The sequence below is a fragment of the Sus scrofa genome, chromosome 10, assembly GCF_054392235.1.
Source record: "Sus scrofa isolate SSC_HxYL_T2T_F1_AM1 chromosome 10, Sscrofa_HxYL_maternal_Yorkshire_Landrace_v2.0, whole genome shotgun sequence".
Lineage (NCBI taxonomy): Eukaryota > Metazoa > Chordata > Mammalia > Artiodactyla > Suidae > Sus > Sus scrofa.
Window position 1 is genome coordinate 68,892,737 of NC_139392.1, and position 22,618 is coordinate 68,915,354.

Genomic DNA, 22,618 nt, shown 5'->3' on the forward strand with positions numbered 1-22,618 from the left:
TCTTCATCTGTAAATCAGAGTGCAGGCGAGAGAGAGATCATCACTGGCTCCTAGTAAAGTGTAGATTGTTCCTGCTAAGGTGCTGTTTTGCTTAGCACAGTGATTATGATACGCACTCTAGAGAGTGGAGATGTTCCTTTATGTCCAAATTCTGTTGCCACTCTCACCCTCCTTTTCGGTAATATTCCAAGAGTTAAATTTTTGCGATGCTACAATTTGAGGCCTTTAAAAAAGCAAAAGAATCACTAACACATTACTTTTAGCAGATTGGATGTTCTTTATGTTATGTCTAAAGGTTTTTGCTTTATAACTAAAATACCAACTCTTTCTTGCAGAGACATGTGACGCAGTCTGGGGGTAATCGTAAATTCAAGTGCACTGAGTGTGGAAAAGCTTTCAAATACAAACACCATCTCAAAGAGCACTTAAGAATCCACAGTGGTAAATATTTGGGTTTTTTTGTATACCTTGAATATCATAGCAAATATCATCATAAATTAACATTGCATGTGATCTACACACACAATTAGAAACTTGGCTTTTCTTTTAGGATAGAGACTAATTGGAGAAACTTTCTCCTTATAAATGGTATTTTTCTTAGAATCTCAATCTTTGACAAAAGGTTATCAAGTTAATATGAGACACTCCACATTTCCTCATCAGAATATAGCATGTTTTACCAAGACGTACAACCTAAAAACCCTTTAGCTTCCCGGTGAATGTTCATTTCATTGCCTCTTTGGCACAGTTAACAAGGGGATAATAAAGGGAATAGAGGGACTGTGTGCACAAGGAAATGAGGAGAGGGAGATCCTCTTTCCAGGAGAGAAGTAGAAATGGACTGCAGAGTGGAAGTGGCAGGAGGGCCATGTGGCCTCATGGGAGGGGAGGGCAGGGCAGTGCCCCTCCAAGGAGAATTTAAAGGCGAAGTATACTCCGCCCTCATCTCACCCTCCTGTTCTGCACTGTTCATTGTCTACATCTTTACTTACAAAATGAACATTTCTATATGGCGGAAATAATATGTCTCTTTTAGAAACTTATAAACAAAGAAAGCTCTATTTACATTTCTGTAGAGGCTCTACTTCCATGAAAGCTATTAAGAAACTCAGTAGCTTTTCTGAGGAGATGTTAATTTGTGCTGGATATTAGATTCCAGTTATAAGGGATATCATATGGTATTTGCCTTTGTCTTTCTGGCTCATTTCACTCAGTATGAGATTCTCTAGTTCCATCCATGTTGCTGCAAATGGCATTATGTCATCCTTTTTATGGCTGAGTAGTATTCCATTGTGTATATATACCACTTCTTCCGAATCCAATCATCTGTCGATGGACATTTGGATTGTTTCCATGTCCTGGCTATTGTGAATAGGGCTGCAATGAACATGCGGGTGCATGTGTCTCTTTTAAGTAGAGCTTTGTCCGGATAGATGCCCAAGAGTGGGATTGCAGGGTCATATGGAAGTTCTATGTATAGATTTCTCAGGTATCTCCAAACTGTTCTCCATAGTGGCTGTACCAGTTTACATTCCCACCAGCAGTGCAAGAGGGTTCCCTTTTCTCCACAGCCCCTCCAGCACTTGTTATTTGTGGATTTATTAATGATGGCCATTCTGACTGGTGTGAGGTGGTATCTCATGGTTGTTTTGATTTGCATTTCTCTTATGATCAGTGATGTTGAGCATTTTTTCATGTGTTTGCTGGCCATCTGTATATCTTCCTTGGAGAAATGTCTATTCAGGTCTTTTGCCCATTTTTCCATTGATTGATTAGTTTTTTTGCTGTTGAGTTGTATAAGTTGCTTATATATTCTAGAGATTAAGCCCTTGTCAGTTGCATCATTTGAAACTATTTTCTCCCATTCTGTAAGGTGTCTTTTTGTTTTCTTTTGGGTTTCCTTTGCTGTGCAAAAGCTCTTCAGTTTGATTAGGTCCCATGGGTTTATTTTTGCTCTAATTTCTATTGCTTTGGGAGACTGACCTGAGAAAATATTCATGATGTTGATGTCAGAGAGTGTTTTGCCTATGTTTTCTTCTAGGAGTTTGATGGTGTCCTGTTGTATATTTAAGTCTTTCAGCCATTTGGAGTTTATTTTTGTGCATGGTGTGAGGGTGTGTTCTAGTTTCATTGCTTTGCATGCAGCTGTCCAGGTTTCCCAGCAATGCTTGCTGAATAGACTTTCCTCCTCAGAAAAGAAAATCATGGACTTGGAGAAGAGACTTGTGGCTGCCTGATGGGAGGGGGAGGGAGTGGGAGGGATCGGGAGCTTGGGCTTATCAGACACAACCTAGAATAGATTTACAAGGAGATCCTGCTGAATAGCATTGAGAACTATGTCTAGGTACTCATGTTGCAACAGAAGAAAGGGTGGGGACAAAAACTGTAATTGCAATGTATACATGTAAGGATAACCTGACCCCCTTGCTGTACAGTGGGAAAATAAAAAAAAAGGAAAAAAAAAAAAAAAGAAACTCAATAGCGCCCCTTGTTGCATTATGAACTCTCATCTCCTGATTGATTGCCATGTGTTATTTACGATGTAAATAATGACAAAGAAACGTTAGCTAATGAGTGGGAAATTATGGGTGTCTTCCCATTGCTCATCTTGTGAAAATTATTGTATTGACAGTTAGATTTTACAAATGCCACCTGCAAAAGAGTACCATTGAGTGGCTTTGTGAGGGCTGGTTGGTGATATCTACATTTCATTTTGGAACTGCACTCCTAGGTGCTGTGCTGAATCACGCAACCAATTTCTCCATGTTAAGCTTGTATCCTGCTACTTTGCTTAATTTGCTGATCAGTACGAATAGTTTGTGTGTGGAGTCCTTAGGGTTTTCTATATCATGTCATCTGCATAGAGTGACAATTTTACCTTTTTTCTTCCAGTTTGGATACCTTTTATTTCTCTTGTTTGTCTGATTGCTGTGGCCAGGACTTGCAGTACTATGTTGACTAGAAGTAGTGAGAGTGGGCACCCTTGTCTTGTTCCAGATTTTAGTGCCGAAGGCTTTCGGCTTTTCTCCATTGAATATTATATTGGCTGTGGGTTTGTTGTAAATGGCTTTGTTCCCTCTCTACCCATTTTGGTAAGAGTTTTTATCATGAATGGATGTTGGATCTTGTCAAATGCTTTTTCTGCAGCTATTGAAATGATCATGTGGTTTTTGACTTTTTTCTTGTTAATGTGGTGTATGATGTTGATTGATTTGCATATATGGAACCATCCTTGTGAATCTGGGATGAATCCCATTTGGTCGTGGCATATGATCTTTTTCAGTTTTTTTACTCAGTTGGCTAAAATCTTGTTGAGAATTTACATGTTTATATTCATCAAAGATATTGGCCTATAATTTTCTTTTTTAGTAGTATCTTTTGTCTGGTTTTGGTGTTAGGGTGATGGTGACCTCAGAGAATACCTTTGGGAGTGTTCTTTCTTCTTCAACCTTTTGGAAAATTTAAGAAGGATGGGTATAAATTTTTCTTTGTGTGTTTGGTAGAATTCACCTGTGAAGCCATCTGGTCCTGGACTTTTGTTTGTAGGGAGTGTTTTTATTACATATTCAATTTCATTTCTAGTGATTGGTCTGTTCAATTGATCTATTTCTTTTTGATCCAGTTTTGGCAGGCTGTATGTCTCTAGAAAGTTGTCCATTTCTTCTGTGTTGTCAAATTTGTTGGCATATAGTTGTTCATAGTATTCACTTAACGGTTTTTTGTATTTCTGAAGAATCCGTTGAGAGTTCTTTTTCATTTCTTATTTTGTTTACTTGAGTTCTTTCTCTTCTTGGTGATTCTGGCCACAAGTTTGTCAATTTGGTTTAGCCTTTCAAAGAACCAGCTCTTGGTTTTATTGATGTTTTTCTATTGTTTTCTGAATCTCTATGTTATTGATTTCCTCTCTGATCTTTATGATTTGCTTCCTTCTGCTGACTTTATTGTTCTTTTTCTAATTCTTTCAGGTGGTGGATTAAGTTGTTGATTTGAGATTTTTCTTCTTTTCTGAGGAAGGCCTGTATTGCTATGAACTTCCCTCTAAGAACTGCTTTTGCAGCATTCCATAGATTTTAAATAGTTGTGTTTTTATTATCATTTGTCTCTAAGAGTTTTTTAATTTCCCTTTTGATTTCCTCATTGACCCATTGGTTTTTAGTAGCATGTTGTTTAGTCTCCGTGTAGTCAGTTTTTTTTCATTTCTTTTCCTGTGATTAATTTCTAGTTCCATGCCATTGTGGTTAGAGAAGATACTTGAAATAATTCCTGTACTCTTAAATTTGTTGAGTTTAGTTTTGTGCCCCACTATGTGGTCATTCCTTGAGAACGTTACATGGTGCATTTGAATAGAATGTATATCCTGGGGGTTTTTTTTGGATGTAATGTCCTGCAAAGTCTGAAGTTTCCATTTTGTCATTTAGGATCTCTGTTGTCTTGATTTTCTGTCTAGAGGATCTGTCCATTGACGTGAGTGGGGTGTTAAATTCTCCTATTATTGTATTCCCATCAATTTCTCCTATGTCTGTTAGCATTTGTTGTATGTATTGGGTGCTCCTATATTAGGGGCATATAGCATTTGTTGTATGTATCTGGGTGCTCCTAAATTAGGGGCATATGTATTGACAATTGTAATATCCTCTTCTTGAATGGATCCTGTTATTATTAAATAGCGTCCTTCTTTGTCTTTCTTTATGGCCTTTGTTTTAAAGTCTATATTGTCTGATATGAGTACTGAGACTCCTGTTTGCCTGTCTTTTCCATTTGCATGAAATATCTTTTTCTATCCCCTCACTTTCAATGTATATGTGTCCTTTGCTCTAAGGTGAGTCTCTTGTGGGCAGTATATTGTAGGCTCTTGTTTTTTTATCCAGGCTGCCACCTTGTCTTTTAATTGGAGCATTCAGTTCATTGATATTTAATTATTGATAAATATGTATTTGTTGCCATTTTAAACTTTTCCAGTTGATTCTGTATTTCTCCTTTGTTCCTTTCCTTTTTGGTTGGATGATTTCCATTTATTTTATGCTTGTGTCCTTTTCTTTTTAGTTTTTGTGAATGTAATGTTTGGCTTGGTTTTGTGGTTGCTCTGTTTTTCAAATGTGTTAACCCCTTCCAATATATGCTTGCTTTAGCCTGATAGTCATATAGGCTCAAACACATTCTTTAAAAAGAAAAGAAAAAGTATAGATTTTCTTTCTCTCCTTCCCCACAGTTTGATTTTTGAAGTCCTTTTTTAACATCTTCATGTTTGTCCCTTTGCTGTTCCTTGTGTTTATTGTCACTTTTACAGTAGGATTTTTTTTTCCTTTTAGATCTATATATTGGCTTATTTAAGTGATTGCTTTCCAATTGTAAATTCCTCCATCCTACTTCTTACTTCTTTTTTATTTAGAGGAGCCCTTTCAGTATTTCTTTTCGAATGGGTTTAGTATTGCTGCACTCTTTTAGTTTTTGTTTGTTGGAGAAATTTTTTATTTTTCCTTATATTTCAAATGATATTCTTGCTGGGTATAGTACTCTAGGCTGCAGATTTTTCCCTTTTAGAACTTTGAATATATCTTTCCACTCTCTTCTGGCTTTTAATGTTTCTGTAGAGAAATCAGCTGAAAGCCTTATGGGGGTTCCCTTAATATTAACTCTTTTTCTCTTGCTGCCTTTAGAATCCTCTCTTTAGTTTTTGCCGTTTTTATTATAATATGTCTTGGTATGGGCCTGTCTGGGTTCAACCTGTTTGGGGCCATCTCTGCTTCCTGCATCTTAATCTCTGTTTCTTTAGCTTTGGCAAGTTTTCACCCATAATTTCTTCAAATATATTTTTCAATCTCCTTTTCTTTTTCTTCTCCTTCTGGAATCCCTATTATGTGTAGATTGGCCTGCTTTATATTATCCCATAGATCTCTTATATTGCTTTCATGTCTTTTCATTTGGCTTTCTGTCTGCTCTCCTGATTGGGTGATTTCCATTTTTCTGTCTTCCAAGTCACTAATTCGTTCTTCTGCATTATTCATTCTGCTCTTCAATGCCTTTAGCTCAGCTTGTGTCTCTGCAAATGAATTTTCTAATTTTTCTTGGTTCCTTATATTTTCTAGTTCGCTCTGTATTACTATCTGTATTACTGTTCATATCCACCTTAATTCCTTCCTATTCACTCTTAATTCCTTCAGTATTTTCACAATCTCCTTTTTGAAATTGAAGTCTGTTAGACTGCTGAGGTCTGTTTCATTATTTGCTCCTTCAGTTGAATTCTCCTGTTCTTTTAACAGGGAATGGTTCCTGAGCTTCTTCATTTTGCTTATATTTTTCTTATTCTGTGAGTTTAGGGAAAACAATTACTGTAGTCTTGGAGGGCTATTTATATGCTCGAGTGCTCCAGTATTTTGCTAGGGCTTAATTTTTATTTTTAGGGTGCTGCACGTGCTTTCAGGGAGATGGAGGCACTAGGCAGGGCTGGTAGCCAGTGCCTGGTTGCTGGGCCCCTGACAGTGGCAAAGACCAGGGGAGGATGGCACAGGCTGCTCCTAGTTGCAGGGCCCTGGGAAGTGACAGTGATCAGGCATGGGTAGGTGGCACCCAGAGCATTTGGCAGTGGTAGCAGCAGGGTGGATGTATTCCCATGGGAGTGAGAACAACAACGGGTGGTGCTCAGTTGAAGTGCCCTCTTTGCCAACCTCTGAGGTGACTCGGGCCACAGGTGGTGTCTCCTAGTGGTGGTGGGCCACACCCCCCTCTGGGGGGTTCACAGACTCCTGGTGGTGGTGGGCCACACCCCCCTCTGGGGTCTGAGATGACTGCTGTGGTTTGTCCCTGCTGCCTGTAGATCACACATGAAGTGCCACGTTGGGCTTAACCCTCTACTTCCCTTAGCCCACACAAGAGGTGCCCAGCCACCCATCCCCTGCACAAGAGGTGCTCAGTCACCTGTAGCCTGAGCAAGTGGTGCCTCTCCACCCATAGCCTGCACCAGAAGCACCCAGCCCTCTGAGATTCTGCGCATGGAAAAATATCCCTGTGGCAGTCTGCACCCCCCTCCTGTGGCCTTCCCCAACAATGGCGCTTTGCTTCTTCTGTGGGCCCTGACCTCTCCTGGGTTCCCTTAGCTGTGGCATTGCACTGTGTAGCCCATGGCTTTTGGCTCCCCTGCGCATGGCACACTGCTCCCTAGTGCACCAGACTGTCTCCACACAGCCAACCCTAGTCCTCTCCAGAGCCTGAGTCTCTGTGCCCAGCACCTGCCTGAGCATCTCAGGTGGTGGTACAGATGGTGGTGCAGCTCTCACTCTGCTTTGCCCTCTTTAGTCAAGCTGCTGCTCTTTCTCTGTGACTTTGAGGTCCCTCTGTCTTGGCTGATCTCCCTGCCAGTTAGGTGGCTTCCCAGGGTATGGGTTACTTTCCTCTTTAACTGCTCCCGCTCAGGAGTGCTAGTCCAATCCTGATTCCTTCTCTCTCTCTCTCGCTCTCTCTCTTTTATCTTTTGTTCGACCCAGTTATGTGGAGGGTTTCTTGCCCTTTGTGGAGGTTTAAGGTCTTCTGCCAGAATTCAGTAGATATTCTGTGTGAATCACTATACTGTAGATGGTTTGTTTGTGGGAGAAGGTGAGTGCCACACTTTGTTCCTCTGCCATCTTGATCCTTCTCCTGGAGCAGTGTTAATTACATTTATCATGTTGTACTTTGCATCCCTAGTACTATTTACCTATTTATAACTAAAAGTGTGTCCCTTTTGACCACCTTCATCCAGTTTACCTTCCCTCGGCCCTCTCCTCTGGGAACTACAGATCTGATCTCTTTTCCTGTAAGTTTGCTTTGAAATATAATTGACTTAGACCTCTATGTTAGTTCCTATTACACAACATAGTTATTTGATATTTGTATACATTTCTAAATAATCACCACAATAAGTCTAATTAACAATATGTCACCAAAGATACTACATATTTGTTGACTGTATTCCCCCACACTGTACATTTCATACATTTATTTTGCAACTGGAAGCTTATGCCTTAATTTCCTTATCTATTACTTTCTTCCTCCAGTCCTGCCTCTCTGGCAGCCACCTGTTTTATTATGTTTGTTCATTTATTTTTTAGACTCCACATATATATGAAATATACAGTATCCATTTTTGTCTGACTTATTTTACCCAGAGTAATACCCTCTAGGTCCATTCATGTTGTCATAAATGGCAAAATTTCATTTTTGTATGGCTGAGTAATATCACATGGTATGTAGATAACATATCTTCTTTATCCCTCTGTTGATAGACTTTAGGTTGCTTCCTTAATCTTGGCTATTTTGAAAAATTCTGCAGTGAATGTAGTCTTTTCTAATTAGTGTTTTCATTCTCTTTGACTAAATACCCAGAACCAGAATTGCTGGATTTTTAAGGTGGTTCTGTTTTTGATCTATTGAGAAACCTCCATACTGTTTTCAATAGTGGCTGAACCAATTTACACTCCCACCAACAGTGGCCTAGTGTTCCCTTTCCTCCACATCCTTGCCAGTACTTTTCATTTGTTGTCTTTTTTATAGTAGTCATTCTGACAGGTGTGTGCTGATATCTCATTGTGGTTTTGATTTGCATTTCCCTGATAATTAGTGATGTTGAGCATCTTTTCATGTGCCTGTTGGCCATCTGTATATCTGTTTTAGAAAAGTGTCTATTCAGATCCTCTGCCCATTTTTAATTAAGTTGTTTTTTTCTTTTGACATTGAGTTGTGTGAGTTCACTATGTATTTCACATAGAGGTTACAGTGTTTGCAGATATCTTCTTTTGAGTATATGGCCTTTTCATTTTGTTCATAGTTTCCTTCTTTATACAGAAGCTTTTTAGTTTGATGTAGTCCCATTTGTTTATTTTTGCTTTTGTTTCCCTTGCCTGAGGAGACATATCCAAAAAGCTAATATTAAGATCAATGTCATGGCTCAGCAGTAATGAGCCCAGCCAGTATCCAGGAGGAGGTGGGTTCCATCCCTGGCCTCGCTCAATGTATCAAGGATCCAGCGTTGTTGTGAACTGTGGTGTAGGTCGCAGACATGGCTCGGATCTGTTGTTGCTGTGGCTGTGGTGTAGGCCAGCAGCTGCAGTTCTGATTCAGCCCTAGCCTGGGAATTTCCATATACCTCGGTTGCAGCCCTAAAAGGAAAAAAAAAAAAAAAAGTGAAAGATGTTTTCCTCTGGAAGTTTTATGGTTTTATGGTTTCAAGACTTACATTTAAGAGTTTTAATCCATTTTGAATTTATTTTTGTGCATTGTGAGGGAAATAGTAGCTTTATACTTTTGCATGTAGCTGTCATTATCCCAACACTATTTATTAAAGAGGCTATCTTTTCCCCACTGTATAGGAGGTATACTCTTGCCTCCTTTGTCACAGATGAATTGCCCTTATAAATATGGGTCCATTTCTGGGATCTCTCTTCTGTTCCATTGACCTATGAGTTTCTTTTTGTGCCAGTACCATGCTGCTTTGATTACTGTCACTTTGTAGCATAGTTTTAAATCAGGGCACATGATACCTCCAGATTTGTTCTTCCGTCTCAAAATTGTTTCAGTTAGTGTTTCCATACAAATTTTAGAGTTGTTCTAGTTCTATGAAAAAAATGCTGTTGGTATTTTGATAGGGATTACATTACATTAAATCTATAGATTGCCTTGAGTAGAGTATTACACTCATTCTAACAACATTCATTCTTCCAGTCCATGAACAGAGTAAATCTTGCCATCTTTTTGTGTTGTCTTCACTTTATTTCATTAGAATCTTATCGTTTTCCTAGTACAGATCTTTTATCTCTTTAGGTAGATTTAGTCCCAGGTACTTTATTCTTTTCGATGTGATTGTAAATGGGATTATTTTCTTAATTCCTCTTTCTGATAGCTTGTGGTTAGTATGTAGAGATGCAACAGATTGCTGTATATTAATATCATATCCTGCAGCTTTACTGAATTCATTGATGAGCTCTGGTTATTCCTGGTAGCACCTTTCAGATTTTCTTTGTATACTATCGTGTCACCTGAGACAGTGATAGTTTTGCTTCTTCCTTCTAATACCTTGTTGAATAAGTGGCAACTTTGTCTTGTTCCTGATCCTAGAGGAAATGCTTTCAGCTTTTCTCCACTGAGTATGATGTTAGCTCTGGGTTTGTCATATATGGCCTTCATTATGTTGAGGTATATTCCCTCTGTATACACTTTGTTGAGAGCTTTTATCACAAATGGATATTGAAGTCTGTCAAAGGCTTTTTCTCTATTAATATCATATGATTTTTATTCTTTAATTTATTAATTGAGGTATATCACCTTGATTTGTGGATATTAAACCATCCTTGCATCCCTGGCATAAATCCCACCCAATCATGGTATGCATGGTCCTTTTAATGAATTGTTGAATTCAGGGTGCTCATATTTTGTTGAGTTTTGTATCCATATTCATCAGAGATATTGGCCTGCAGTTTTCTTTTTTGTAGTGTCCTTGTCTGGCTTTGGTATCAGAATGATGCTGGCCTCATAGACTGAGTTCCAAAATGTACATTCCTCTGCAGTTTATTCAAATAGTTTGAGAATAGGTGTTACAAAAATAAATTTTTAGTAACTTCCCTTCTTACCAGAAATGATTTGAAGCTGTTGATAGAAATATAGCTAATTTAAGGGAGTTTTTAAAAATGTTAAAATTAGGGTAGAGGAAGGAAAAGAAAACTTAAAGTAAGAGTCATATACAAAATGAATGTAATATGGTCCTATTGTAGTTAAAAGGATTTATCATATCTTATATGACAGAAAATTGGGAAGCACAGATCATACCAAAGATTGAAATATGTCCAGAAACAAGAAGTTGATATTTAATCACAAAATCCTGCATTGGTAGTTAAAAATACATCTCAATCAATTAGTAAATAGGGAGCTAAAATCTGTAGTACCTAAGAAAAATTTTAGGAGTTTGGATGGTTGAGAGCTTTATATAAGCTAATATTCTGCTGCTCCTTTAGAAGATAGGGCAAATTTAGGCCACATCATGGAACACAAACTCCCACTCTGCTCTGCTGTCCATTCATTGTGTATTTATGTCTGTCTGACTCTTATATTAAATAATTTTAATACAGAAAGAAATTTTAAAACATAAGAAAAAGACAGGGATGAAATAAACATGTGAAAAAAAGGAATAGTATGAATTCCTTTGCACATGCTAGAAGTGACCACAAATTAGGCTCTAAGGCTTAAAAGTAAGAAAACTGTAATTAGTGACCAAGACTGAGCAGTTTCTTTAAGTAAAAAGAACAGAAACTGTTGCTGGAAAAAGCACAACTCTTCTTGATACTAAGTCCATGGAGAAAATTGTTCCTTGAAGCATCATTAAGAAGAAAGAACAAAACATAGTTTATATCATCCTCAGAAATATCCTTAAAACAATACAGCAGAGAATTTGATAATGTTTTCTTTCTAAAATAAGATTCTTCAGTAGAGGCCAGTGACATTTCACCAAAGTACGATTCAGAAAAAGCACTGCACCAGCGTGGCCAGTGGGTCCTGTCCAAGCCTACAGCTCCTAATGGTCTGGTTAATTACAAAGAGAGATTTTCAGGCGGGGCTACTCAGTGTCACCCCAGATAAATACAGAAACTGAGGGGAAGCGTTTAGAAACTATTATACCAAGACAGTGCTGGGACAGTTTCATTGTGTTTTATACAATACTTGGTCCATAGTAAATTAAAAGAAAAAAATCAACGATTAAAAACAAGTGATCCTTCACCACAAATAGTTTTGAAAGCACTATTTATAGGGTACCTAGTAATAAATTAACTGCATATCCTTCAGGAAGCCTCTAATTTTTTTTTCCCAACTGAGTTTTTAAAAGATACTGAGGATCAGGTTTCTAACTTACTCCTGAAATTGCCTAGACTGTTGCTTTCTCCTGATACCCGTGAAATGAACCCTGTGCAGAATCACATGGGTCACTGTCTTTGACTTCTGCCTGTAGGAACTCAGGCTAAGAAGGTCACCACCCCTAAGTGCAGAGAAGGTGCAAGAGAGCACTGGTGCCTGGGCTCTGACCTTCCCCAGCAAGTCACCTGGGTCTGTGGTGTGCTCTTGTCATTTTAGCCTGGAAACTTTGACATCTGGTGCAACCAAACACCCACCTCAGCCATTTAAGAGAAGTCAGTGGTCATCATGCACCTAACTTAGCGGCACATTCCTGATAGAACCTCCAGGGCTCAGTAGCTACAAGCACTAACCTAGATTGGTAAATTAAGTGATAATACTTTAGTTATAATCCATAACACTGTAAAGCTACAATTAGAAAGAAGGGTTTTTCTAACAATCATGGAGACTTTGACTTCAGAAGATTGTTCTGCAAACTTTCTAGCAAGGGTAAAATGTCAGGCTAATTCCCAACAATAATCATGATAACTAGCACTTATTGGACACCTGTGTACAAACGAATCCCACTTATTTATATGCAGTAAGTCACATAGTTCTCACAATAACCCTATGAGCCAGATGCTACTATTTCCTCCTGTTTAACCCTGAAGAAGAATGGAGGTGCAGAGAACTTAATGAGCCTGTCCAGAGTCATTCGGCAGGGACTGGCACCACTGGGTCCCCAGCACAGGCATCCTGACTCCAAAGCCTCTGCCCTACCCATTGTGCCCCTCTGCCTTGTTGCTTGTAAAGATAAAAATAATCGATATTAGAGATGCTTATTTTCCTGGTGAGCAAGAGAACAGGCAAGTAGTTCATCTAAAAATATCTTCAAATAATTAAGAATGTTGAAGAAAGAGAGATAGTAGGGCATATCCCTTGTTTTACCCCCAGTGGAAATTTTTATCTCATGCATTTTGAGGATTGAACCACATTTCAGATGTCCCATTGGAAAGATACTGATAAACTGGAAAATTTCCAGAGGTGAGTTAAAGTGGGTAAGGCTTCTGAAAACCATGTCCCTCGAGGAATGTTTAAAAGATATGGCTATGTCTAACATACACAAGAGAAATTTAAAATACATGCAACAGCTCTTCATCAATTTTAAAGTCTAGCCTGTAGAAGAAAAATTAGACTAGTGCTATGTGGCCACAGAAGCAAACTAGTACAGGGAAGTGGATATTCTAACAGGCGACTTGGGCTTAGTGCTCAACCTTCATCTTACTGCCTTTTGAAAGAATCACCACCATTTATTGAGAGCACACCGAACTGCATTTTGCTGTATAATTTCATCTGACTGCTGCAAAGACCCATTGAGTATCTACATGTTTATGCATCAACACCCTGAGGCCTGGAAGGGCTAAGAAAACAGCACATGACAGAGCCCTGGTCCTCAGCAGAGCCACCCTGGACCGTCTCTCCATAAAGGAGTTTAAGCAGAGGAGCCAGTGACAAGGACGATGTAAAATAAACTCCTCATTGGGAAGGAAGCCGTGTCAGAGTGCTTGTTAGATCCCGGCCAGTACTCGTTTGATTCCTCAGATAAATGTCTGAGACAAGATAATGTGCTTGTTTTAAACTTTATGACATTGAAGTTACTTTACTAGCTGAGCTTACCTTGACTTTTTTTTGCTGCTTTCCTTTATATTAAAAAGAAAGGGGAGATTAGAGACTTCATTTGGATACTGAGTAGATAATCAGCATCACATTTCAAATTTTACAATTAGCCACTCCTTTATCTAAAAAGGTTTAGAGAGCATCTTCATGACTGCACTGCAAGAAGTGCAGCGGAGTAAAGGGCACACAAGCCCAGAGTTTCCTACCTCCCTGAACTTGGGAGGTGGTATCCATTAAATTATAAATGATCAACTATAACTATGTATTAAAATTCAAGTAAAAAAGTCTGGGTTGTATGAAAATACTCCATTTAGCTAGCTCACTGCTTCTCAAAGCACTCTGTCAAAGTATCCCTAACAGCCCAGAAGGACAAATGCTGTGACCCCCAGAAAGTCTAGGGGAGCGTTTACGGGAAGCCTCGGCAAGCAGGAGGCTTCTGTGACATTGTGTAAAATGTGAGGGAAAAAACAAATGGTGCATTTGTGCATCATAGCATAACCTGTGTTTTAATAGCAAGATAATGTTTTAAATTACCATACCACTGTCCCTAAAGTTGAAACTCCAAGATGCTCTTCAAACCTGGCAGAACATTGCCTGATATATCCAGAAGTATGCACATCCCAGTCTAATAAGCCACAGCTTGTAACAATACCTGGTTTTTAAGAAACCTTATGGATATGGAAGGAGAGCATGTTTAAGTCTGAGGAGGGATTTTACCTGCGTTCCTTTTCTCTAACATTAATTTCCCTTACAGATGATTCAGTAGAATGAAATGTAGAAAGTTACATAGGTTGGTGAAACAGGGTAAGAAGGAAATTACTTGAAAGAGTAGGATATAATATATTCGATATTTGAGAATGATTTGAACTTTTCAGAGTTAGCAGAAATATGGCACACACATGCGGAGGAGATTCTCTGCTTGGTTAGCATGCATAGCTCAGACTGATGTTTTACTGGCATTTATAACATGTAAATAGGTTTTGACCTTAAAGTAATGATTCTAAATAAAACTGTATCCCAGGCATACATGGTAACCCCTTTTTATTTAATTTTTTTTTTAATTTTCCCACTGTACAGCAAGGGGGTCAGGTTATCCTTACATGTATACATTGCAATTACAGTTTTCCCCCCACCCTTTCTTCTGTTGCAACATGAGTATCTAGACATAGTTCTCAATGCTATTCAGCAGGATCTCCTTGTAAATCTATTCTAGGTTGTGTCTGATAAGCCCAAGCTCCCGATCCCTCCCACTCCCTCCCCCTCCCATCAGGCAGCCACAAGTCTCTTCTCCAAGTCCATGATTTTTTTTTCTGAGGAGATGTTCATTTGTGCTGGATATTAGATTCCAGTTATAAGTGATATCATATGGTAACCCCTTTTTAAATTGGTATTGTTGTTTCAGGGAAAGTATGAATACATAAGAATTTATGGATGTAATTTTTTTTGTTGTTTAGGAGAGAAGCCATATGAATGCCCAAACTGCAAGAAACGTTTTTCCCATTCTGGTTCCTACAGCTCCCACATCAGCAGTAAGAAGTGCATCAGCCTGATGCCTGTGAACGGGCGACCCAGAGCAGGGCTCAAGACCTCGCAGTGTTCCTCCCCTTCCCTCTCGGCATCCCCGGGCAGTCCCACCCGACCACAGATACGGCAAAAGCTAGAGAATAAACCCCTTCAAGAACAACTTTCCGTAAACCAAATTAAAACTGAACCTGTGGATTATGAATTCAAACCCATAGTGGTTGCTTCAGGAATCAACTGTTCAACCCCATTACAAAACGGGGTTTTTAGTGGTGGTGGCCCCTTACAGGCAACCAACTCTCCTCAGGGTGTGGTGCAGGCCGTTGTTCTGCCGACAGTGGGTTTGGTGTCTCCCATAAGTATCAATTTAAGTGATATTCAGAATGTACTTAAAGTGGCAGTAGATGGTAATGTAATAAGGCAAGTTTTGGAGAATAATCAAGCCAATCTTGCATCCAAAGAACAAGAAACAATCAATGCTTCATCCATTCAGCAAGGTGGCCATTCTGTTATTTCAGCCATCAGTCTTCCTTTGGTTGATCAAGATGGAACAACCAAAATTATCATTAACTACAGTCTTGAACAGCCTAGCCAACTTCAAGTTGTTCCTCAGAATTTAAAAAAAGAAACTCCAGTCCCCACAAACAGTTGCAAAAGTGAAAAGTTACCAGAAGATCTTACTGTTAAATCTGAGAAGGACAAAAGCTTTGAGGGAGGAGGAAGGAACGACAGCACCTGCCTTCTGTGTGACGACCGCCCAGGGGACGCCAGCGCACTGGCAGAGCTGAAGCACTGTGACCTGAGGCAGCCCGCCCAGCCCCCGCCACTCCCAGCCCCGGAGGCTGACAAGCCCGAGGCCTCGGACCCCTCGGGCTCCGGAGAGGGCGGTTTGTCCCCGAGTCGGCCACCTCTAAAGAACCTCTTGTCTCTTCTCAAGGCATATTATGCTCTGAACGCTCAGCCAAGTGCAGAGGAGCTCTCCAAAATTGCCGACTCAGTGAACCTTCCACTGGACGTAGTGAAAAAGTGGTTTGAAAAGATGCAGGCCGGACAGGTTTCCGTGCAGCCTTCTGAACCGTCTTCTCCTGAACCGGGCAGAGCCAACCTCCCTGCAAAGAGCGACGATCAGCCTCCACCACCAGATGCAGACGAACCCCAGGACAGCACGGGACACCAACAGAGTCCACTGAAGATAACCAGCTCCCCCGTTTTACCAGTGGGGTCAGCCGTCAATGGCTCCAGAAGTAGTACATCCCCCCCCTCCCCTCTCAACCTTTCCTCATCCAGAAACACACAGGGTTACTTGTACACGGCAGAGGGCGCAGCCGAAGAGCCCCAAGTAGAACCTCTGGATCTTTCACTACCAAAGCAGCAGGGAGAGTTACTGGAGAGGTCCACTATCACTAGTGTTTACCAGAACAGTGTTTATTCTGTCCAGGAGGAGCCCTTGAACTTGTCTTGTGCAAAAAAGGAGCCACAAAAGGACAGTTGTGGTACAGACTCAGAACCAGTTGTAAATGTAATCCCACCAAGTGCCAACCCCATAAACATTGCTATACCTACAGTCACTGCCCAGTTACCCACCATCGTGGCCATTGCCGGCCAGAACAGTGTCCCGTGCTTGCGAGCGCTAGCTGCCAACAAGCAGGCCGTCCTCATCCCCCAGGTGGCATACACATACTCGACGGCCGTCAGCCCCGCGGTCCAGGACGCACCCCTGAAAGTGATCCCGCCAAATGGAAATCAGGTAAACCCTCCCCACCCTCTACAACTGGTCAGATGCCAGTTTGACTTACCTCAATGAGTTTTTCCAATAAAAACCCATCACAGATAGAGCCAAGCAGGTTGTTAAGCTTTCCTTTTTGAAAGGAAATAGATGAATGTGTGCCTAAGCTTTTGTGTTACCACATCTGCAGCTGTTCACTAACCCAGGGTTTAGTTTCCAACTGAAGCTTAAAGTTTTACTCTGCTGTGAAAAAGGCTAATAAGTCTCAGCTACAGATTGACTGAAACGAAAGACAGGAAGAGGGAGGTAAAATTGGAATACTCCCTAACTGGATTTCTGTTTTTCTACTTAGGTTACCAAAATAAGTACCAGTTTCTGCCTTGATGTGATCACTAAAATGAAAATTTGTTCACAGACATTTCATGCCAGGCACACTTAGCTGTCACCTTTTATGTGTTAACACCTATGTTTATAAAAGGGTTTAATTAAATAAAAATTAAGTATATATTCATCTAATGAATTTGCTGATGATTGTATAAGCCATAAACTAGTATTCAGTCATAATATACATACGGAAATACAGTTGTGAATCTGTGTATGTATTTTCCTCTTTAACTCCATCAAATCCATGAAGGTTTTTTGTTTTTTGTCTTTTTTTTTTTGGCTGCACCTGCAGCATGTGGAAGTCCCCAGGCCAAGGATCAAACCCTCACCACAGCAGTGATCCTAGACTCACTGTGACAATCCCAGATCCTTAACCTGCTGAGCCACCAGGGAACTCCAACAGAGTTTTGATAGAGCCATTTTAAGAGACTGTCGTGTGTCTCATTGTCCAGGCTTTTTCTATGTCACTGACCCTGATATCTCTCCATTTTTTTTCCATCAATTTCTGATTGAATCAGATGAATACTAAAGACAAATTTGATCTTTTATCCAAATATATACTGTAAGTAGGTGCCACTAAAATAATTACGATATCTGCCTCAAGTATGTTTTGCTGCTTTTTCTCCTTGAATATTGCTACCACTTGGGCTTTTTGTAATTGTGGTAGCTCTTGAAAATTTTTTCACATGACTAAATTTTTCACTACATCTAAATTTTCAATGTATAAAACACTGTTCACACCTTTGATTAACAAAGGGGGAACCACTAACATTTTTCAGTTAATCATCTGACTAGATTAAATAACAATGAAAATAGAGTCCCGTTAGCACCATTGGCAGCCTACAAATGACAGGAAAATGGCTGCAGCTCTCCCACCTTACAAAGATGAAAGAAACGTGGAAAACCTCTGAAGTTTTAGAAAATCTGTGAGGTTAGAATGGAAGACTTTAAACAAGATGCAGGACCTTAGGGAACCCAGTCCCATTACAGGCTCCCTAAAGGATTCTTCTACCTACATGAGAGCCTGTTGCCCAGAATCATCTCCCTGAGACAGCCTGAAACTCTAAAGATTCACTTTGCCTAGCAAGTATTCTCATTTGAAAATACAGACCCTCCTGCATTGTTTTTCCATCTTGTGCCTTAGAAAAGTGATAGAGCACACCTATCTCTTTTTAAGGACACAACGGAGTTTAGTTCACAAAACTCTGAAGTCTGGAAGATACAAATTAAAGACCCCTTTTTTAAAAACATAGAACTTAATTTTTGTTTAGTGAAACCCAGGATATAAAAAGGAAGGTAAGTGTGATGCAGTTTGGAATTTGTGATTATTTAATAAACTCATCAGTTAAAACTTTCTGTCAATTTCTTATGAATTAATGATTCATATGGAACTAAGTGAATGTTGTTACTACACGGTTAATATTCTTTCTTTTCAGTGTCCCTCCTTTTCAGTACCAGCAGACTGTATGCTTCTGTTGTGACTGTATTGCCTCCTCACTGTTGGCTCTGTCAGCCCCCATCTACCCTTAGAGCGTGTTTTGGCCAAGCTGTTGAAAGTATAAATTAAAGTAATTCTTTAATCTGTACTTTCATGGATGTCTCTTGTTTATCTCTTAATTTTAAATTCAATGTTTCTACCTTTTTTTTTCCTTTAGGATGAAAGGCAAGACACCAGCTCGGAAGGAGTATCCAACGTGGAGGAGCAGAATGACTCGGATTCCACACCACCCAAAAAGAAGATGCGAAAGACAGAAAACGGAATGTATGCCTGCGATTTGTGTGACAAGATTTTCCAAAAGAGTAGCTCACTGTTGAGACATAAATATGAACACACAGGTATGTTAACAAATCTGGCAGTATCTTAAAAATGAATCTCTAACCACTTCCATAAACCTGAAGTGCCCCAAAACCTGATGAGGATTGAATTGGTTGGATGCCATTTCATTTCACAGCTTTTACCTGTGCTCTTATTTTCAGGTAAAAGACCTCATGAGTGTGGCATCTGCAAAAAGGCCTTCAAACACAAGCATCACTTGATCGAACACATGCGCTTGCATTCTGGAGAGAAGCCCTACCAATGTGACAAGTGCGGGAAGCGCTTCTCGCACTCGGGCTCCTACTCCCAGCACATGAACCACCGCTACTCCTACTGCAAGCGGGAGGCAGAGGAGCGGGACGCAGGCCCCGAGGACGCAGGCCCGGGGGGCCTGGCCGAGCACGAGCACGCGGGGGCCCGCGCATCCCCATCACAGGGCGACTCGGACGAGAGGGAGAGCTCGACGCGGGAAGAGGATGAAGACAGCGACAAGGAGGAAGAGGAGGAGGAGAGAGAGATGGAGGAACTGCAGGAGGAAAAGGGAAGTGGAGAACCCGGAGGAGAGGAGGAGGAGGAGGAGGAAGAGGAAGAGGAGATGGAGGAGGAGGAGGAGCAGGAGACGGAGGAGCAGGAGGAGGGAGGCAGAGCCAAGACCGCAGGTGCGACAGCGGAGAGGGAAGGCGCTGGAAGTCCAGAGAGCAGCCTAGAACACAAAGTGAGCGAGGGTAGTGAGCAGGTGTCGGAAGAAAAGACAAATGAAGCCTAATAGTTTTTCTAGAAAGAAAAAAATTCTAATTGGTAATGAAGTTTGTTCTATATTATACATGCTTTTCAAGGAAACGCAGTAACCTGTATACTGTGATTTCTGTTCACTACTGTGTAAAGTAAAAATTAAAAAAAATACAAAATACAAAAAAAAAAAAAAAAAAACCACACAAAAAAAAAATCCGGGTGTGCCTGAACCTCAGACCTAGTAATTTTTCATGCATTTTTCAAGTTAGGAACAAGTTTGTAACATGAAGCAGATTAGAAAACTTAATGACTCCGAAAGCAAAGATTTAACAGGTGAAAGGAAACCAATATAATTAGATAAGCATCTGGTGTCGTTTCACTTTATCAGTATTAATTATCACTCTTATGTTGGTTTATTCTTAAGCTGTACAATTGGGAGAAATTTTATAATTTTTTATTGGTAAACATAGGCTAAATCCGCTTCAGTATTTTATTATGTTTTTTAAAATGTGAGAACTTCTGCACTACAAAATTCCCTTCACAGAGAACTATAATGCAGTTCCAAACCGTGCTAACTACCTTTTATAAATTCAACCTAGAAGGTAGTCATTTCTCATATTTAGATGTCATAGTAGAGTGTGTTCTCATTGAAAGTGTATTGTTAGCCTTAAGAAAGCAGCCGAGAGCAGAACTGAAGTTTCCCTCATGTGGTTTCAAGTGGGGTTGAAGAGACTGTCGTTGAGTTCTGAGTGCAGGGACGAACAGTGTTAATACTGGGGAGGGCAGCAGAGTCGTCAGAATCAGTGTTTGTGATTGTGTCTGAGTATGTGGTAAACAAATATGAAGGATGTGATAGGAAAGCTTTGTCTCTCCTTTGGCCTTAAGCAAGACCCGTGTGCTGTAAGTGCCATTTATCAGTATTTTCAAGGCTCTGACCAGCCGTCGCTAACGTGTGGCCTACAATAACTAGCATTTGTTGATTTGTTTGTTGTACCGAAATTCCAAAATAAAATGTAAAACCACTGACTCTGTCAGAGAAGCCAAACACAGGGACATTTTCATCCTTTAATTCCTCAAGATTCATTTTGCGTTAATTGACTTCCAGAATTTCTCTACCGAAATGAAAGGGAAATTTTCTAATCTGCTTTATCCATGTACTTGCATTTCAGACATGGACATGCCATTGTTATTTGGCTCATAACTGTTTCCAAATGTTAGTTATTATGGACCCAGTTTATTAACAACATTAGCTGATTTTTACCTATCAGTATTATTTTATTTCTTTTAGTTTATAGATCTGTGCAACATTTTTGTACTGTATGTCTTCAAACCTGGCAGTATTAATACCCTTCTTACTGACATATGTACTTTTAGTTTTAGAAAACTTTTATATTTATGTGTCTTATTTTTATATTTCTTTATTTATTACACAGTGTAGTGTATAATACTGTAGTTTGTATTAATACAATAATATATTTTAGTATGAAAATTTGGAAAGTTGATAAGATTTAAAGTAGAGATGCAATTGGTTTTCTTGCATTGAGATTTGATTTAACAGTGTTATGTTAACATTTATACTTGCCTTGGACTGTAGAACAGAATTTAAATGGGAATGTATTAGTTTTACAACTACAATCAAGTCATTTTACCTTTACCCAGTTTTTAATATAAAACTCTTAAATTTTGAAATTCACTGTGTGACTAATAGCATGATGCTCTGTGGTTTTATTAAAAATTAGCCTAACCATAAAACTCTCATTTCCTTATTAGCAAGCCAAATTAGGATAACCTTATATAAACAGTGTTGGGAACAACGTTTTAACATTTTGTGCCAATTTGTTCCTGTATTCATGTATGTAAGTTACAAATCTGACTCTTCATTTTTAAGTTCCTTGTTACACCATGGTCATTTTCTAGTTTTTTACCAGACTCCCCCATCTCACAATAAAATGCATCAACAAGCCTGACTTGCCGTCATTCTTTTCATCGTTATCAAGACTTTTTTTGGAAAACTCTGTGAAATGGGGTGTTTACACCATCATCCTGCACTTGACTTATCTTGGCCTGAGTTTGGGTAACTAATTATTTTAGACATTCACCACTCAATTATGGATTTTCTTGTGGCCACGGCCACATTCTCTGGGAAGGTCAGAGTTGACAACCAAAGGCCTCCTCAGAGCCTACTTCCTTTGCCTGCCTCCCTCCCCCCTCCACTCTGGATGCCACGGCCTCTCACCCTCCGGGGAAGCCTGGGTTTGGGTGCCTTTCCTCTGCACTCCCACAGCCTCTGTACCTTCCTCATCTCAGCTCTGAGGCTGTCACTCACAATGCTTCCACCAAGCACAGGGACCATGTCTGCTGCTGCAGTCACGCTCGTCCCCAGTGCCCAGTATGGGGCCTGGCGCTAATAGGTACAACAGTTTCTTTTGAAAACCTTATTTGCGTGTTAACAGAGCTCGGGTATATTTTTACCTCTCTTTTGCTTCTCCATAGTTTGATCTCAGCAATTTAATAATCTTCTTCTGGTCTTACTACTCACTAGACAGACAAATAGTAATTTGTACCTTTTCTGTTGCCTTTCTTTTCTGATTTGAGGGCTTATTTCTGGGTGTCTTTCTGGTGCTTAACCTCATGGCACATGACATGCCTGGGTCAAGGCCTCTGATACAAGTGATGTGGCTCACCCCAGAAGATGCTCATGAGCACCCACTTCCTTTCTGCAGCCTCACATCCCTAGGTGCTCACTGTTGGTGCTCACTGTCGGCATGTTGCTTTCTTTCCTTTGTCACTGAGAAGATCTATCCAATCAACAAATTCATTGTACAGGGTTAGGAGGTAAGACTAACTTTCATAGGAGTCATTCATGCTGTAACCACTCTAATAGGAAGTGCAAAGAAGATAGGACTTGATCT

At 39.9% G+C, this 22,618-nt stretch overlaps 1 protein-coding gene across 41 annotated transcripts in view; it reads left to right on the plus strand.

The window, feature by feature from the left end:
* Nucleotides 1-21,673, plus strand: part of ZEB1 (zinc finger E-box binding homeobox 1) — a 203,367-nt gene extending 181,694 nt beyond the window's left edge. For all 41 annotated transcript variants that reach the window (XM_084980057.1, XM_084980076.1, XM_084980070.1 and 38 more), the window contains 4 exons: nt 336-441; nt 14,982-16,795; nt 18,814-18,994; nt 19,136-21,673. In XM_084980057.1, coding sequence (XP_084836183.1) covers nt 336-441; nt 14,982-16,795; nt 18,814-18,994; nt 19,136-19,740 — 2,706 coding nt within the window. In that variant the 3' untranslated portion in view covers nt 19,741-21,673. The remainder of the gene's footprint in view (nt 1-335; nt 442-14,981; nt 16,796-18,813; nt 18,995-19,135) is intronic.
* The last annotated feature ends 945 nt before the right edge of the window (nt 21,674-22,618 follow it).